The sequence below is a fragment of the Centrocercus urophasianus genome, unplaced genomic scaffold, assembly GCF_019232065.1.
Source record: "Centrocercus urophasianus isolate 14NV4802_14NV808 unplaced genomic scaffold, USGS_Curo_1.0 seq_27, whole genome shotgun sequence".
Lineage (NCBI taxonomy): Eukaryota > Metazoa > Chordata > Aves > Galliformes > Phasianidae > Centrocercus > Centrocercus urophasianus.
This window is the reverse complement of record NW_024884833.1, coordinates 8,933,395-8,951,753: the sequence shown is the minus strand read 5'-3', so window position 1 is coordinate 8,951,753 and position 18,359 is coordinate 8,933,395. Positions and strand designations below refer to the sequence as shown.

Genomic DNA, 18,359 nt, shown 5'->3' with positions numbered 1-18,359 from the left:
AAAAAGGTAAACAAAGAAAAGAGAAAAAAGACATCCCCACTCAGAATTGCATATTTACATTCTTCAAACTGTAGCGGTGAAAAATAATTCTATTAAGTGCAGAACATTCCTAGTGTTGCAGTAGTGACATTTTTAATAAGTTCATTATGAAAACATTTCTTTTTGTCTTAACAGTGATGCATTCCATGACTACGTGAAAATTTCATTATCCCCTTCACTTGCAGCCAGTGGTTGAGTCTGGATTGAAAAGCTCCTTGTATAATGGAGGAAATAGTGTGTTCACTATATCTGGGTGAGACTGTTTAAATACCTGTAGTTTCTCTCCGTGCAAGTTGCAAAGTGCAGTAATGGTTGGTATCTTGGCTACTAACTGTGAGATATAAAAGAAGAGGAAGGAAACAAATTTAGTAAAAGTTCCAGAATTAATTAAGATAGCATTTTGTTGGAAAACTGTAATACCCCAAACTTCATCAAATCTATCCATGGTGACACTGGATAAGTCCACTGTTCTTATTGTTATGGTCTAAAAACCATTCTACTGGAAATTTTAGCCAAGTGCCGAAACCGCATTTAACAAGGAACTGCCTCTAGGGTTTCTCACTGAAATAGTCTGATTCTTGCTAAGGTACCCCATAAAAGGATTCATGGATTGAACAAAATATGATTTAAGAGGAAAGAAGAGTGAGGAGAAGAGTACAACAATGCTTACTTCTATACAATGGGAGCAAGTAATATGATGCTTTTAACTTACATTAATGTAGTAGTGGAGAAGAGGCTAAAAAAAAGATGCGCGTCTGACGAAGGCTTAGGTTAGCTCTTTTTTAACAATTTACCTTTGTCAAAGTCTCATCATCGAGGTGGTTCTTCTGGATCACATGTTGAAGTGCAAAGTAAATCTTTTCCTGAAGCTTCTGGACCTTCCTTGGCTCTATTAACCAGGCTCGATCTAAGAAAAAAGAAGGCAAGAGCTAAGGACAGGTGTGGGGTATGCTCATGGATGAACTTGGTACGCTAGCAAGTGTTTACAGCAATGTAATTCCTGTGGGGAAGAGAATCATAATGAAAAGATGGTTTCAGAAGCAAAATATTTTAATCCATTAAAGGATCACCTGAGAGTTGAATTAAGACACACTGAGCATACGACAACAAAATGTTTGCCCTGTATTTCTGTTTAAATCAGTACATTAGAGAAAGATGGGAGTAGAAATGAAACAAGGTCCAAGCATTTCATTATATTTTGCTGGTACATTCACTGCTCTAACTTCATGTTGCCTAGGTAAGAAACATATATCATTTCAGTGTCTTAATACATAAATAATGAGCATATTGATCAAAACAGTCATCTCTTTGAAAACAATAGAGTATAATTATTGAAAAATTAAAACAAAATGTATTTTGTCATTATTTACTAGGCTAACATTTTGAGACCATACATTATATTCCATATTTAAAAAAATGGCTTCCTTCAAAAGAATTTCTTTAATAATTCAAAAGAATTATGAGCAGTTGCAATGTCTTGAAGTGCAAATTTCTTGTTTTTTTAAAAATGTTCTCTTTTTAATCAGTGCAAAAGAGAAGCTAATCTGGGAGAATAAACAATTATAGATACAATTGTTTGGACTTATACTGAGCTCAGACCCCAAGTGTAGGAGGTCTTTCATAAGATATTCTGTCAAGTCACAGCTTCTGAAAACAATCATACATGAAGCATAGAAGCAGACCCCAAGACAATCTCCAAAACATAACAGTGTTTATAGCACTGCCAAACTGTCCATGTTCCCATTCTGCAAACTTTTTTCCCTGTTTCTCACAGTCAGAGTGATTCTTGGACATAGATTTTAGCTTTGCAAAAGGAAATATGAAATTATGTTTTAGGGCTTGAATCTTAATGTACACATTGAAAGCTGTGGGAAAATCCCTTTCATTTCCAGTGCTCTTTTCCCTACCTCCTCGAGTTACTAAAATTATCCATAGAAATAATTTAAGCTGAGAGACTGAAGAGTATTTCAGTGCTGAAGAATCAGGATTCTGCCATTTGTCTGACTGCAGAGATGTCTCTATGGAAAATGTCCATCAACAACTTCTCTGAAAAGAGATAAACCCAAGTCTCCAGAGACTTAGCAGGTAATCAGACAAAGGAAACAATGTTTTTGCATAGCTTAAAGAATCAATGGATCCTGTACTGACAGTGGCCACAGAAACAGAATTAGCTGAGAGCGCACACAGTATTGGCACAAATAAGCTTACAGTAATATTTAGGCTTCACAGGCTAAGTGTCAAATTTTATGTTCTTGAAAAACATGCGTTTCACTAGTATTAAATCAATACCTAATAGGTGGCAGGCTGAAGCTAGAAAGATTTATCACAGAGAGCAGTCCTTAAAGATTTATCTTTCTGCCACAAAGATGAGCTTAAAAATAGACTGAGGCTGTGGGAACACAGGTTTCATCACTTGCTGTCATGGAGTATGCTGTATATAATGCAAGAGTTCTTGAAATCACAGTGTGGGCTAGGTGAAACTTTTACTATGAATATTAAGTCTGTCTCCCAAAATGTAGTTCCTACCACTTGATCACCATCTGCAAATTTGTTTGGATGTTCCACATACCTCTGATTATATTCACAAAAGTGTAGGAAAAAGTCAAGAGATCAGTGGCTACCCATACAGGATTGGAAAACTGGTTCAGATCTACTATTTTCCTTTAGGTTTTGACTCTTCTATCTTGGCAGAGTGCACTAGCTACTAGGCAAGAAAAGAGTGTAGAAGAGGGTAAAAGACATAAGGAAAGGTGTTCAGCAAGATTTTCAGAAAAGATACTAGCAGGGTTAATGTCTTACTACCCATTTCCAACATGTATGCAAGTGAAGAGCCATTCTACATCATTAAGCTTAGAATCAGAAATCAAGTGAAAGAATCACCTCTGATAACCTTAAAGTATAAAATCTGGATTTGTGCAATTAGTCAGATGGAAAATGGGCCTCAAGCTTGGTTTCAGAACCTAAACTGTTGTGTTAATAGATGTTCAGGTCAGCCCACTCCTGCAGATATTGCTCTGTTCCCTGTAAATGCTGACATTAAGAGCACAATAATCACCTTTCAGAGCAGTGGCTTCTGTAGAAGAAAAGCATGAATACGAGTGCTTCCCAAAGAGAGTGGCTATGTCCCTAAATTAATGAGTTGAAGAACAGATGCAGCTTATTCTCAGAAGCAGTGCTTCTTTTTTTTCAGTTTTATATACGTTCACAAGATGAAACACTTTACTGTGAAGAAACCAGAACATCTAGTGCAGAAGGAAACTGATTATTTCTTCATATTAGTTCTTTATTATTTTTGAAAGGAAATAAGTGACAGCTTTTAATGTCATTACGATTTGCACTGCCTTCCCTTGCCATTCACAGACTTAGATCAGCTGAAATGGGGTTTATTTGCGTGACACAAATTGGCAGTTTTTTAAAGGAAGACAGGTTGCCTTCTTTCAAGGTTATGATTCTTCAGCCTATCCTGTCTTATTGCTTCTCACATGTCCAACAATACTCGTGCTTGCAGACTACAGAAGAAGTAGTCAGCATACATTAAGCACTTTCACATTTGGTTTTTGGCTAAAGGAATAAGAGATATTCAGTGTCCTCTTGCTAGCAAGCAGGGAAAAACAACTTGGACATGAAAGAAAGACATTGGACATTGAAGTATTTCTTCTAGTATCACCAGCTTTAACTTTCAACCTAAATAATGGTGAAAAAACTTGGAATCACTTCTATGTATCTTAGCAGAGTTTGCTGTTCAAGACACACTCATCTTTGAAGTGCTAATCACGGCTGTATCACGGCTGATGTATATCATGACTGAAATGTATTACTAGAGTTAGTGGAGAAGCTTATACAACACATGCTTGCAATACAGCTGGCTTAAAGCCACTGCTGATTTTCTAGCTTTTTCAAGCACTTAGTACAACTGCAGATGTGCAAGAGATTTTGCTGCTTTGCTGAAAGACACATGAAGAACTGCAAAGCTCAGAACTTTAGTTTCCATCAATTGTCTACTTGTAGCTAAGTGTCATGGTTTTGTGATTTTTGGTTTTTGGTATTCCACATCATAACATCACATGGGGCACTGGGAGTTTAACTGTTAATGCTCAAGTTAGAGTACCTGTCCAGAAGAGAAGAAGAGCTACATTTCCCAGGGGACTCTGCGGTCACAGAGAGGAGATAGAACTCCTGGCAAGGTCGCCTGATGCTCTTTTTCGTCCGCTCTTTTTCTTCGGCTCTCCCCCCGTCTCCCTGCTGCTCAACCAGACTGCACATCTCACCTCAGTGTTATGATGAGGCCTATCCACCTTTTGGACATTTTCTCATTATATTTGATTTACTATCTTCAATTCTAATTATATTGTATTATGGTGTGTTATCTTGCATTCCAATACTATATTTAGTAAATTAGTTTATTTCTCTTCAGATCGTTGCCACTGTTTTTAATTATTCTGGAGTCCCCTGTTCCCTTTTTCTGGAGGCACAGATTTTGTGAAATCCCTCTGCCCCACCAGTCACGGAACTGGGCCGAACCAGCCCGCAAACCATTGACACTAAGTGCACTTCATTAATGACTTGATCAAAAATCCGTTAAAGCAATCCATTAAAATCAATAGGAAACTTTTCATTATTTAAATAGGCTCTGTCCAGGTCTAAGGGACTGGACATTCAGAGATGGAATATATTACTGTGACCAGATTTTGTTAAGTTGGGCTATAATTTGTTTTTGTTGCCTAGACTACCTAGGTAACAGAAATATTGCTTCTTTTTAATTTGGCTGGAAATCACATATCTGAATATTTTTCTTTCTCCCTACAGATGAGATGTCTTACTCTGAAATAAAGTGCATGTAAGTCACTGAAATAATTTAACTGCTTCTGTTTCTCTTCAGGAAACAAATAGATGTTAAAAAAAGAAAAACATAAATCTTGCTTGTAAGGATTCTATCATTCTTCTCTGTTGCTTGGTTCTTAGCATGTTGCTCAAGAACTTCACAGTCTAGATTGCCCCAGAATTCCCAAGTTGTCTTTAGCTTTGTGCAGAGTCAGATGGGTCACTAATGCCAAACGTGTACAGATGCTGTACATCTCCATCATGGTTTGGTCTTTTCTGTGTAGAAAAGGGCTGGTTGAGAGGGGCCTGTCAGGGCACTGTGAGTCTCCTGTCTCAGGAGAAATCAGGGATCCTGGGAGGTGTTTCACAGGCAATTTTCACTTCTGTGCACAAATGGGTTGTGGCTGATGAACATATGTGGCAATGGAAGCACTCTGGAGGATCCCTCTGGAGCACCCAATCTCGTGCTATATGTAGGCATTGTCTTGACCATTTCACCTCCAAACAAGTGACCACAAGAACACTTCAGAGGGAAATTAGTAGTGGAGTTTATTCTGGAGGTGTCATTAATGATGAGAACAAACATGTGGACACCATCTGTGCTAATCTAATTCTGCCTAATGTAATCTCCTCCACAGATGTATGAGAGGGCAAAGTGACCTAGAGGAAGTCTTTAGTGGAACAGACTGGAAAAATAATTAATGGTGGGATTTTTCGTAAAGACCTTTCAAAAGGTTACTCTTAGTGGGAGCTGGAGGCCTACCTCCCCTGAGTCAAGATTAAAATCTCATACTAAACTCTAAGGTTGCTTACGTGGATCTGTGGTATGTGAATACTTGAAGAAGAGCATTTTGCTCCTGAAATTACTACCTCTTAAATGGAGTTAAATTCAAACAGAACTTCATGGAGATTTTTACTGCTCGTGTTTTTATTGACACAGAAGTATCCATTCATAGCTGAAGACTCACTAACCCACTCGGGGCTGTGAGGTTTGAGCTCACTGAGGATCCAAGTAGGAACATGCATCACCTTGAGCAACATACTTTCTCCGTGTTTTGAAGCAATGCCAGCAGGCACTGCTTGTCTGCACGAACCTGCTCCATGTCTATTACCCTCACTCTCAGCACTTATTTCTCTCTCATTTTCCAATCTGTCTTTCTCTTGCATCATGAAATAGTGTACAGACACTAAGGAGATGATCCTTGACTGAAATATAACATGCCTGTAGGTTAAGTTCAGGTATACAATTCAGGTAGACAATATTATTATTGTTTTTTAATCTATAACTGGCATGTTACATATTTTGCCTATCTGTAAACTTCTGTGATGGGATCATCACACTTTGGATCTATTTCTAATATGTGTAACTGCTGAAATTCTAATAAAAGAGCTGGAAACTCTTTTCTGAGTAATGCAGGTATTCTTCCATTTCTTATCACACTTCTTAACACATATGCACATTGCTTATTCCAGTGTAAAGCATTATTTAAGTAGGTAGATTGGAACAAGTACCTGGTGATATCAGAACAGCAGATGAAAACAAGGCAATCTCCTCCTCAGTCAGCTGTAAGGAACATAAATTCTTAGCAAAGTCAAATGCTTCATTCACCAGATCATCAGAACCTAAGGACCACAGAGAACAAAGTCAAAATTAGAAATTTATTAGCTCTCTGACCTGGCTTGAAGAGTGGAAAAGTGGACAGTTTTGTACAAAAAAAAAAAAAAAAAAAGAAAGAACAAATGAGTAAATGTATGTGTTCTTAAAATATGTGTCTGTCAGCTATTAAAACTCCACTTGCTTTAGAGACCAGCTATTTCATGTATCACTAGATCACGCAATGAAACACAAAAATTATCAAGAATTACGGGCATGACTTGTACAAAAAGCACACAGAGATTTAGAAAGGGGTTCTCTTTTCCCAGTGTGAAAATAAATGTTATTTATTAATAAGTATTATAGCTAAAAAGGAAGATTAACCAGTCCTAATTAACTTTCACATATGAAATTTATTAATTAACAGTACACATATTCTAGAAAATGTTTGAAAAGGCCCAAAATACATCGAATAATACACAAGAACACCTTTTATTCATGCAAGGTAGTGTAATGCTTTTTCTTTCTTATTCAAGAAGAAAATATATTTGTATATATTAATGGTAAATTTTTTGCAGTATATTACTATCCTTAAATTTGATTCTGCGTGTATCATGCTATATTTGCCAATAATGTACTGCATACATGGATTGCCAAAAGACACCCATTTAGCCATTGACATTTCAGATAGCACTTCATATCATGTTCAGAAATGAAGCTATTGTTTCAACACACAAATCCAAATGAGTTTAAAAGTTTTAGGCTAAGCAGTGTATTTACTAAGTTCCTTCATATATTTTGTCATAGTCCATCATTTTAGTCCCCTCTTTGCTGGAATGAAATGGCTTTTTGCAGGACTCAATTAGTGGGACTAATTTGATACGTCAAGTATAACTGATCTGTGGTGATAAACCACTTAGCTTCTACCATAAACTGTGTTTTAATCAAAGCTTTAGATGGCGGCATAAAAAAACTGATAAAATCCTCATAGTGCTCTTTTTTTTTGAAGAGAAAAACACCTATTATTACTGGCAGCCACTGGAGCCACTTTTCCTTTTCCAGTTTAGAGATTTGGAAGTTTTGGTTTCAATATTTACTGAGGGTTTTAAGTGAACATCAGTGCATTTAAACAGAAGGATACATTTTAACAGAAGGAAAATTGTACATTATTTGGACCAACATTTATAGAAAGGATTGAAAAGAAAAAGACCAACATACCCAAGGCTTTGAACATCTGCATCCCTCCATACTTTCCTTCAAACAGAACAGTATTGTTGAGTGGGTTGAAGGCACGGCACATTCTCACCAAAACCACTTCCAAGCAGCCTACAGGAGAGAAAAAAGAGCAAAAGTGCCACACATTATTACAGGCCCAGGCTTTCTTGAGCTATCAAGATAATCTGTCACTGAATATGGGAAACAATACATCTCTGATTTAAGTAGAGAAAATGTTTATTTTCTTGTCCAGACAGACTAACTTTTCCTTAGGCTTATTTTCTTCAGTGCAGCAAATTGATACTGTGGACTTAATCTGAATTTAGACCTGGGCAGATTATGTTATTTTAAAATACTTTATTCTGCAAACTTTTGTTTCCCTTATTTTTCTTTCAGGTTGAGGAAGATCCAAAGGAACAGATCTTATTTTATTTTACTTTTTTTAATTTAATTTTTTAATTTTTTTCTTTATTTTTTCCTACAGAATTTACAGAATTTCCTGTTTGGGGAAAATGAAGAAAAAATGATTTTAAGCAGTCTCTAACTAAATCTGAATTTTCTATAAGAGAAATTTTGCCTTTGAGAATTCTTTTGGAGATACATTTCTGAATGAAAAGTCCAGATTTTCTAACTTCTGCTGAGCATGAACTGCAAAACAGAAAATAGAACAAGAAGTATTTATACATGCTGATGCTAACCAGAGTTGTCCAGTAGCACAGTCAAGTACGACTATATCTTTTGTCTAAGGAGCAACTGTGTTGCTACTTTTGCTAGTCAAAGGAAGTTATATGGGATGCATCAGCATTTGCAGAAGTCTTGCAGATAATAAAATAAAATAAAATGTTATCCTGTGACTGTCTGCCTACATACTCCTGAGTTGTCTGCATCCCTTGCCCTTTGTGGCTCTGCTGCCTCAATTCAGTCCCGCTCTAAGCCACAGACCACTGTGTACAAGAGCAAGGAACGCAACAGCTTTCAAATGAAATGAACAGTTCCCTCTTGAAACAGGAAGAACTTCTTATGTTTTAATGAGTCACCTCACACTGCATCACACCTTTTATACATGGAGAGAGCAAGAAACTGATATGACAGGGTGAATGCAGTCAATTACCAGCAGTGGCTCACTTGGTCATGCCATTTAGCCCTACTGAGTTTAGCAGAATTATTGCGTAATCACAATAAATGTTGTCATGCTTCCTATAGAGGACAGAAACTACCACGTCCCATGTCAGGGAAGGAAACCCTTTTCCACCTTGCCCTTAAACATGCACATGCACACCTAGGCACACACAGAGAGCATGGCTGCAGCACGCTGCTGTAATCCGCTCTCATTTAGTCCAAAACCAACTGGCGCCAGCATGGATTTTCCCTCCTGTGCACTGGCTGGAGGGTATCTCTGTAGTCTCGTTAAAAAGATTAGAGATGACCACAGAAGCATTCACTAATGACAAGTGGGGATTTAGAGGGTGGCAGATGACTGATTTGACCTGCTCAATTCACAGGGTCTTTCCACTACATGTCAGGTTGGGGACTACAGTTGCTGCAATGACTCTCTGTGTGTATGTTTAATAACCACAAGTGACTGTGGAGAGAAGGGGATCAGAAAACAGTAACATGATTAATGGGGAAAACTACGGAAGGGTTAATGCAGCTAACAAAACAGACTGAAAAGTAAGGTTCTGTCAAAACAAAGATGACCCAGAGAATGGGACATCTGAGCACGTCTCTACAGCACTGGGAGCTAAACCAGTCTCAAGCGCTTGGTGTTTACCCACCTGACTTAAGGAGGAGAATTTGGTCATTCTGGCAGAGCTCCATAAAGCCTGTTATCCGCTTTGCAAACTCCACCACATACTGGATAGCATGAGTGATCTGAATGGCACACTGCTGCCAAAGGGCTTCTCTGGTCTTCCGGGAAAACAAGAGGAAAGAGCAAAACAATAAGCGAGTGAGTTCATCCATGTGCTAAGCACTTCAGGTAGCCTTGCAGGAAAGCACAGTCCTCTGACTAACTCACTCCCTTACCCCCCACCATGTCTTAACCAATGGCATTTCTGTTTTTCAAGATGCCTGACAACTTTCATGAGAAGAGAAGGCTGTTTTCACAGGTTGATTGCCTCAGTGGTCCAAACTGTGGCATTACCTCTTCATAGGGGGAGAATGCATCAACCAGTGTTAAAATGTGATTTCAGTGCTGACTTTTGCGCATGAGAGAGAGACAGCAGAACTAACAATATAAACAACTCAGTGCACTCCTAGGGAGAAAGTGGCACAGCGTTACTGAGTCATTAAACAGAATATTTTAGTTTCTGAATGTGACCTGAGAATTACAAAGGTAGAACAAAAATTCGTTATAGTGAGACCATTTTTCCAGGCACTTTTGAAAAACCTCACTTTAAGGAGTACTTTAAATTTATCATTATTTACTGTTTATGGGTGATATTTGGCCTGCTCACAGTGAAAAAATCTGTTACATAGGAAAGGAATGTGCTTCTAACAGATTTCAGAATGATAACAAAGGGTTTTTTTATTATAATTTTTTGAAAAGCCTTACAACAGAAAAGATCCAATTCTCATCACACTAAAATCAACAGAATTTCGGTATAAGGTTTATAGCTGTGGTAGCAAACAACGTGTAGAAACTGGATTCTGTGATCATATTTTGACATTAACAAATATCCCAACATGCTGAAAAGCTATTTCTTTTTGTTACGAAATATCCCTCCTTTGCTTTCACTGACCAGGGTCCTCTAAGGTACTTAAAAGAATACTTTAACCAGCTTGTCCTTGTCAAATAATTCATGGTTAAACATTTCTAACCATAGGGAGCAGAACAAGTATATTACAGGATTGTACCTTGCTCTGGTAAACCTTAATTTCTTCATACGTGTGGGTTTGCCAAGCTAGCTGGTGTAGCTCCTCCATTGTATATTGGCATGTCTCCAAGTGAGATTTAATGATATTCTGTGCAATTCGATCTGAGGAGAAAGATGAGCTCGTGTGAGACATTTTGGTGAACAGTAATTTGCAATAGCAAAATGCTGAAGACATTAAAATTGGAAAAGGAAGATTTTCTTTTAACCTTCTAGTTTTCCCTCCCTCTCCTTCTCTCCCTCTTTTATCTCTCTCTCACAAATATTTCTAAAATTGTCTGTTGTAAGATGTTTCAGTATCAAATACAAAGCCAAGGGATGCTTGACAAACAATAGATTTGTACATGAAAATAACAATGAATCTCAAGAAACTGTTTTAATTATTTCATTCTGGAAGTGATTTAAAAATAAATAATAATTATTTTTAATGTGTTTAAATAATTATCTTTCGGTCATCCTGATTACTTGAACACTTTCGTCTATTCCAAGACTGAGCAGATGCCCACACCTGGCTGCTCAGTCCTGACACGGGCATTTGCATTATCTTGGTGTGACTTAAATCAAAGAAGCAGGAAACTTATTCAGTTTTTCTCCAGTTAGGTTTTAGCTGATCAATTTTTCAATCTTTTCAGTGATATCTAGCATAGAGACCAGTGCTGGCAAGGTGTGAAAGCTGCAGTAGGTAGCCTAGGTTTTAGAGGACAGAGGAACAGCTCTCATACTCTCTGACAGCACATGATTAAGATACATTAAAGTTATTCTGAAAACACAGGTTTGCGTACAATTGCAGAACAAGAAGTGTGGAATGCAAGGGGAAAAGCAAGCATTGTGTGCTGGATGGAGATCCCCTTGAGACTAACAGTAAACCTCTCAGGGAAGTACTGAAAAAAGACATTTTCTCCGTAAGTCACTTGAGCAGATTAAAGATTTTCACAAAAAAATTTCTAACATCAATTCATTAGCACTGGAAGTAAGTTGAAATGTCTTAATTTGAAACAGGATGACTTCTTAACTTGGAGCTTTGAGACCTATATGTCTAAGTGGACAGCAGAACTGAACTGAAACACTTAGGGCAGATGCATACATATCAGAAGACATATTCTTCAAAAAAGGAGAGGGCTCTGGTAATGCATTAGCTGAGCCTGAGTGCAGGAAATATAAAGAACTAGGAATGTCATCAACCACATCCTCAACAGTTTTCTTACAATGGGTCGATCTGGTTCTTTGGAGTTCCAAAATAAGAATCTTGCTTTGGCTGAATGTTATCTGAATTTGAAAGCACCATGAAAGTTGAATAATGAATGTAAACATACAAGTTGCCTGCAATCACTGTTACAGGAGTATGATTTAAAGGAAAAATGTTTGTACTAATGTCACAGTTAATAAACTGAGACTGAGTGGACGGATTCTGAAGAAAGCACAAAAGAATTCCAGGTATTTGTAGAAATGAGAATACCTTCTCTATTCAGTCTTTACAGGTACTTCTCACAGGTTAACAGTTTTCTTAGGTTTCCTGTGAAAGAACTGACTCAGGAGTAAAGACAACTAAAAGTCTGTATTAGTGATTACACAAATCTACCCAACATTCTACCGTGGAAGAATGGATGCCAGTTTTACCTCATGATGTTAAGATACTGTATTTTGTAGTTAAAACATTAAAGATAAAGGTGCGGGTTGGAATAAAGACATGATAAATTTTAAACTACTCTTTTTTTAAGGATGAATAAAGGTTAATTAAATAAATACTAATTAATAAGCCCTGTTTTGTAAACATATTTCAGACTTCTACCCATATACTGATATATTTAAAACAGTTTTAATAAAATTAATTTTCTGAAAACATCATAAACTATAGTAATTCTGACTGTAAAAAGCACAGGTTTTTAACATTGTGTTCCTGGATTTAACCAGAAGAAACTTGATTATAACTGGAGGAACATTTAAACCTTTTATCTAAAACATCACTGTAAGACACAAGGTCTTCGAATTACTATTACATTTCCCTTTCTGAGTGGTGAAGTATTTTGCTCTGTCCAGCCACTGGCTGGTCTCTGTTGTGATTCCTAGCCTAGCTCCTCAAGCCACACAATTTGTTACACAAAGATGGAACTATTCATGTTTTTGACATAAATAAAATAATATATAAATCAAATACTTTAATATTATTGCATAGCCAGATCAGATGAGGCTGGTCACATTGTTTGCCTGATGCAAACAATCTGAAGATAAGACTTTTTTCATTTCACTGACCTGACCTCAAATATATTTGATCAGCAGTTCTATTTTACATTACTGTATATATTCTGTCCTGTTATTTTTCCTACCATTTACTTCTTTAACTTAGGATCAAACACGTGAGTGAGAATTCATGAATCTTCAAGGTTTTGTAGGGATGGCATTTTAGCTCTATACACCTTTTCTTTATGTGCTTATGCTTATGTTGAGCTGATGATAAAAATCATTTAGACATGAAAAGACCTTGGGCAATTCCAGAAAGCAACATCTCCAAATTCTGACATCCAAAGAGGAACCAGATGCTAGAAAAACTTGCAAATCTTGAGCCATAGGCTCAAGGCTGAGTATGTGATGGAAAGGGTACACCGCATCTCAGGGGCAGAGGATACTGGTTATTTTGTGTAAGGAGGCTGCCTTCTTACACTCTGAGCTTAGCCCCTCAGTGGTGCCTGATGCACATATATCATATATGGGATGTGCAGTGGTGACATGGTGGAAAAAGTAAAAGGAAAAGCTTATCTAGGCTTTGCAGAGGGTCCAGTGAGCAAAGATCCAATGCAGACAGAACAAAGAATGTAACTCTCAAAGGGAGTTGCAACTCTCAAGGAGCATAGTCTACCATTATGCCATTTGTAGATTTTAGCTCTTTTCACTCGCATAGTTGGAAACTACACACATCACTGCAAATTCCATGCAGAGAGAAGCTCCTAAACAATTGGGAATAATGTAAAGACATTCAATCTGAATCCATTTTGATGGAATGCAACTGATACTGTTCTGAATACAAAATATAACACACTTCTGGAAGACCTAGCAGCTCTGAAGCATTGCTGGCAGCTGTGTTCAATCAAAGAATGGGACAATGAGGGAGGAAAGTAACTTAGTCCAGTGGGAGTAGCTGTGTCTCTCCTGTTCGATGGGCTAGAAGATTCCACTACAGTCATTCTGCACATCAGGTCTTGACTTAAAATCATTTTCATTTTTATTTTCATTTCATTTCACCAACTTAAGCCAGAGATTTCAAGGGTCTCTTGACACCAGGAAGCTGCAGAGATGTATCTCTAGCTAGAAATCCTATTTGAATGGGCTGCAAAGGACTAGAAAGACAGTATCAGTCTTGTGACCTCATGTATTTCCCATTGAAATGTTGTCAATACCCATCTTATATAAGTTACATTGGGTTTGCAGCTTTCACTGTATGAAAAAAACAAAATAAAGAAATGTTGTTATTAAGAGTGAGAATAAAACTTTGTAAAGTTTCCTTTACATGGAGCATCTGCTGCAAGTTTTTGGTAAAAAATTAATTAAACAAAAAGAAATTAATGAAACTGTGTGAAAACATACCATCAGAACTAGTAATCACAACTGGAAACTACATGATTTTAAAACTTATCTGCCATAGTATGTAAACATTCGGTGTTTCCTTCTCTGCTTTTGTCTGTTATTTGTTATTATATCAGAGTTATGTATGCAATGGGATCAGCTATAATACTGCATAACATCATGGGGAGTCTGAAAGGCACAGAATATTCTGGCAGACTGACTCTAGTTGGGAAACATAACCAGTGGCTGAACTCCAATATGCACTGTGATGCAGTAATATTTCCATTAAATAGTTTAGTTCTAAGTTTGAAGATTCTATCTATCTATCTATTTATTTATTTATTTATTTATTTATACGTAACTTTGTTTATTGTTACCCTGATATTTTTGGTGGAAAACAGACTGTTTTTAAACGAATGCTCTAATTCATTAAAAAAACAAAACAAAACAAAACAAACAAACAAACAAAAAACAGCAAAACAAAAAAACAAACCAAAAAAACAAAAAATATCTCTAGCAGGAAGTATTTGCTTCTAGAGAGGCATATTAGAAATGAAAAAGGCACACTAGAAACAACATCAATCAAGCAAATGGTTAATGGCTTTAGACAATATGAGGTCTTGAAAAATCAGAAATACTCAGAGAAGATACATGTTGGAGTGATCAGTCATTTTTTCATTTCTGGCCTGTACATATCTTACTAGTTTTCTGCACAGACTCACTATCCTAGCTGTATTGTCCCATTCATTCTTAGGGGTGAAAAAGAAACCCAGATGTTGGTTTATAGTGCCTCTGAATTTCCTTAGAAAAGTAAAAACACCAAAACAGTCTGTGTGATAAGCATCTGTTCTGAACACACAAAAATGATAAATATTAGAAGCGGTACCTTACAAGATCCATGATCTTTAAAAAAGCTGATTTTATGGTTTCATCCCTTGGATTATAGGAAAGTCTGCCAGTAGGACTGGTTTCCCAGCACAGATAAGAACAGGAGATTTAATGTGTCCTGCTTTCACAGAAATCTCCACCACAACAGAAGAGACCAGAATTTAATTACAGCACACAGTTCAAATCCCCAGAGAGAGATGTCCCCACCAGAACTCAACTAAGCCCTGAACAAAAGTGACGCAGAAGAAGGAAAATGTGCTTGAGAAAAATTGAAAAAACAGGTTATTTCTCAAATAAATAAGTGGACAGCCAGTGAGTCTGGGGCAGCTTATGCTGCGACAGAGTGAGCTGCAGGGCATGGGAAGGCTGTGGATGTTATCTCCTGCTGATGGAGCCCAAAAAGATGTAGAATTATTGGGCAGACAGTGGTATTCACTGGGAGATAGACTCCTACTATGAAGAAGACATCAGCCCTTTTATTCCTTGCATTTTTCTCATGTGACAAGATCTTGACAACAACAGCCTGTGTTTTTTAACAGATCTGCTGCATGTCATACCTCCATTACACGCCTCTGCTGCCAAAGCTTGCTCCTGAAATCCTTGCCAAAGATTATAGTAAGAAAGTGGAAGGAGGCAACAGAAAGTGAGACAAATCAGAAAAAAAAAAAAAAAAAAAAAAAAGGAAAACAAATCTGAAATTAAAAAGAAAGGCTGAGAAGCTGTAGGTTGAATAGTACTGCTATCCAGTGTGTCGTAGAAATGAGTAGCACCCAGTGAAACACAGAAATAGTGTTCAACAATGAATTAATGGGGACTTTGCAATGCAGCACTGTAAAATATAATCAAATTTATAGTAGGAGATGTCCAGAAGAAGCTGAAAATCATACTTCAGGAAGCTGAAGGATTATCTGTCAAAAAGATTTGTTCCAATTCAGAGAATAATTGTGGGTTTCCAGAAAGAAATATTTTGTTTATGCATGTAATTCTATGGTTTGTGAAATGCAATGGGTCAGAGAAGACGGTCTCAGAGCTTGTAACTAGGAGCAACAAAAACATGAATGAAAGATGTACATATATACTGTGAGTAAATCAAAGACTGTCCAACATGCAAGGGGGCCTGGTAACAAAACAAATGTCTACAAATGTGCTCCTGGTTTTGCAGTTTGCTGGATGCAAATTAGGCTGTTAAAGCCCATACAAGAAAGGGAGAAGAAAAGCATACGATTTTGCAATGCTGGCCAAGCAACAGAGCAGTAAGCCCTAACTTCTTTAGTGCAACAAAGCTTTGGATGCTTACAGACATGTCACTTGCCATTTCCCCTTCAGGCCTCCCTTCTCCTTATGATTTGCTGGATAACAGGCACCTCGAGAGTGTATATGCGACCAGACTGCAAAGGCCAGCAGGCTGCTGCCTTCTGGGATAGATGCGATCCTGGCCATAGCTTCCGTCCTGTCCTTGTCTGTCTCTGTCACGTGCTGAGTAACCCCTTTACCAAAACTTGTCAGAACTTAATTTTTGAGACAGCTCCTTTTTTCAAAGTTGCACAGTAGATAAAGTACTGTGCTCTACTGACAGAAAGATCAGACGGATAACGAGACTGAACAGCATATTCTATCAGCAGAATGGACCAGAAGTGTCTGTGGTAAGGGAAGAACAACAGTGCACAGACTGTACAGCATAAATGTAGCATAAAGATGTCTCTACAGTTTCTAGAACAGCAAATGACCTTCTCTATTTCCATTTTTAGCTATTCCGCTGAGTTCTTCCTTCTTTCCTTACATATAGAAATTCTTTATTTTAGATTTTAGTAGATGCCTCACAAAAGGTGCTCTGCAAAGGTTATGATAGCTCAAATATTCAGTGCACCAGTGGGTTAGGAGCCACTTAAATCCAGAGTACGTACAGAAAACTGAACATTGCAACCTAGATAATATAAATCAGCCTAGCACAGACCTGCAGGGGTCTATCATCAGCTGATGAGTCAGCCTTGCCTTTTTCAGACAATATTTCCTTGTAATATTTGGTTATATTCTACTGCAACACTGAAGAAAAACTCCAGCTTGGGGTCAAGTTCAATGCTGGTGGGTACGAGTGTAATAACTCCAAACACTGCACACAACATTCACCAGCTGTGATTTTGGCTTGCTATGTGGAAATTATCCACAGGATTTGGCAGTGTGTGCTTCCTATAGGGTCTTAATTCCTTCGTTTGCCACTCTTTTCTCATGAGAGATCCTAGTTTTTCTCACCATTCCCTTCTTTTGCACTGGGAACTGAAGAACTTTGAAGTATGCCTCCTAAAACAGTGATAATCATCCCCAATTAAAATGAATAATGAATTTTTAATTTGCCACTTACCCTTAGGATCCAATTGAGCTGCTAAGAGCTCATCTCAGCTTATATTCTAAGTTGTGCTCTCACAGGGATCCACTTTGAATTAATGCTGCAAAAACATCACAGCTTTGCCTGGCTGCTATAAGCATGCATACCAGTTCATAAAACTATCAAAACTATACTATGCATTCTAAATAAAATTTATTTTACAGTACTCAAAATAATGCTAATCTAGTACTAAATCAACAGTTTCCTGTGCTCTAGTAAGAGAGAATCATGACTACTCAATATGAAGTTTTTTGAACTAATTTCACTATGCAGATTCCTCCAAAAATTATTAGACAGTAGTAGAGGCAGCAATACAGGCAGTGAAGAAAAAATATGTCCTACAGTGACTGTCATGAATAATGGGTTCCCAATTCTTTTTTCTTTAAATGGTCTGATGGTCTGACTGATTTTTTTTTTTTTTTTTTTTTTTTGTTGTGAAAACAAGCGCAGTTTTTCCTTAAAGTGGTGGGAAAAAAACCACAACAACCAACAACCAACAACCAACCTCCATATTTCATCTGCCCTGTTTTCTCAACATCATAATGCAGAAAGAAAGGAATTTCTTTCCTAAAACCATCCTGGTTGGTCTATTAATTCCCATGGCTCTCATTTATTTAATAAATTTGTAACACCCTCAGTACGCAGCCTAGGAAGTTGATATGAAACGTTAAAACTGTTGTATGAGACTAAAAGAGCTTGAATGTGGTTCAGGAGTGAACCTCTCTTCTGTTCAAATGCTTAGCATCAGACACAGACTGCACATTAGGGGAATATCATGTGTGTGAATTTCGTATTTCCTCTCTCTCTCTCTCTTCAAATAAACCAGTGTTTTATTTGCCTTTTAAAAAAAGAGAAGAGAAGAGAAGAGAAGAGAAGAGAAGAGAAGAGAAGAGAAGAGAAGAGAAGAGAAGAGAAGAGAAGAGAAGAGAAGAGAAGAGAAGAGAAGAGAAGAGAAGAGAAGAGAAGAGAAGAGAAGAGAAGAGAAGAG

General features: G+C 37.4%; 1 protein-coding gene across 1 annotated transcript in view; it reads right to left on the bottom strand.

The window, feature by feature from the left end:
• Positions 1–214: 214 nt before the first annotated feature.
• Positions 215–18,359, bottom strand: part of RORB (RAR related orphan receptor B) — a 36,930-nt gene continuing 18,785 nt past the window's right edge. The window contains exons 5-10 of the mRNA XM_042826737.1: positions 10,526–10,647; positions 9,445–9,577; positions 7,673–7,780; positions 6,373–6,483; positions 834–946; positions 215–370 (exon numbers count right to left, since the gene is read on the bottom strand). Coding sequence (XP_042682671.1) covers positions 215–370; positions 834–946; positions 6,373–6,483; positions 7,673–7,780; positions 9,445–9,577; positions 10,526–10,647 — 743 coding nt within the window. The remainder of the gene's footprint in view (positions 371–833; positions 947–6,372; positions 6,484–7,672; positions 7,781–9,444; positions 9,578–10,525; positions 10,648–18,359) is intronic.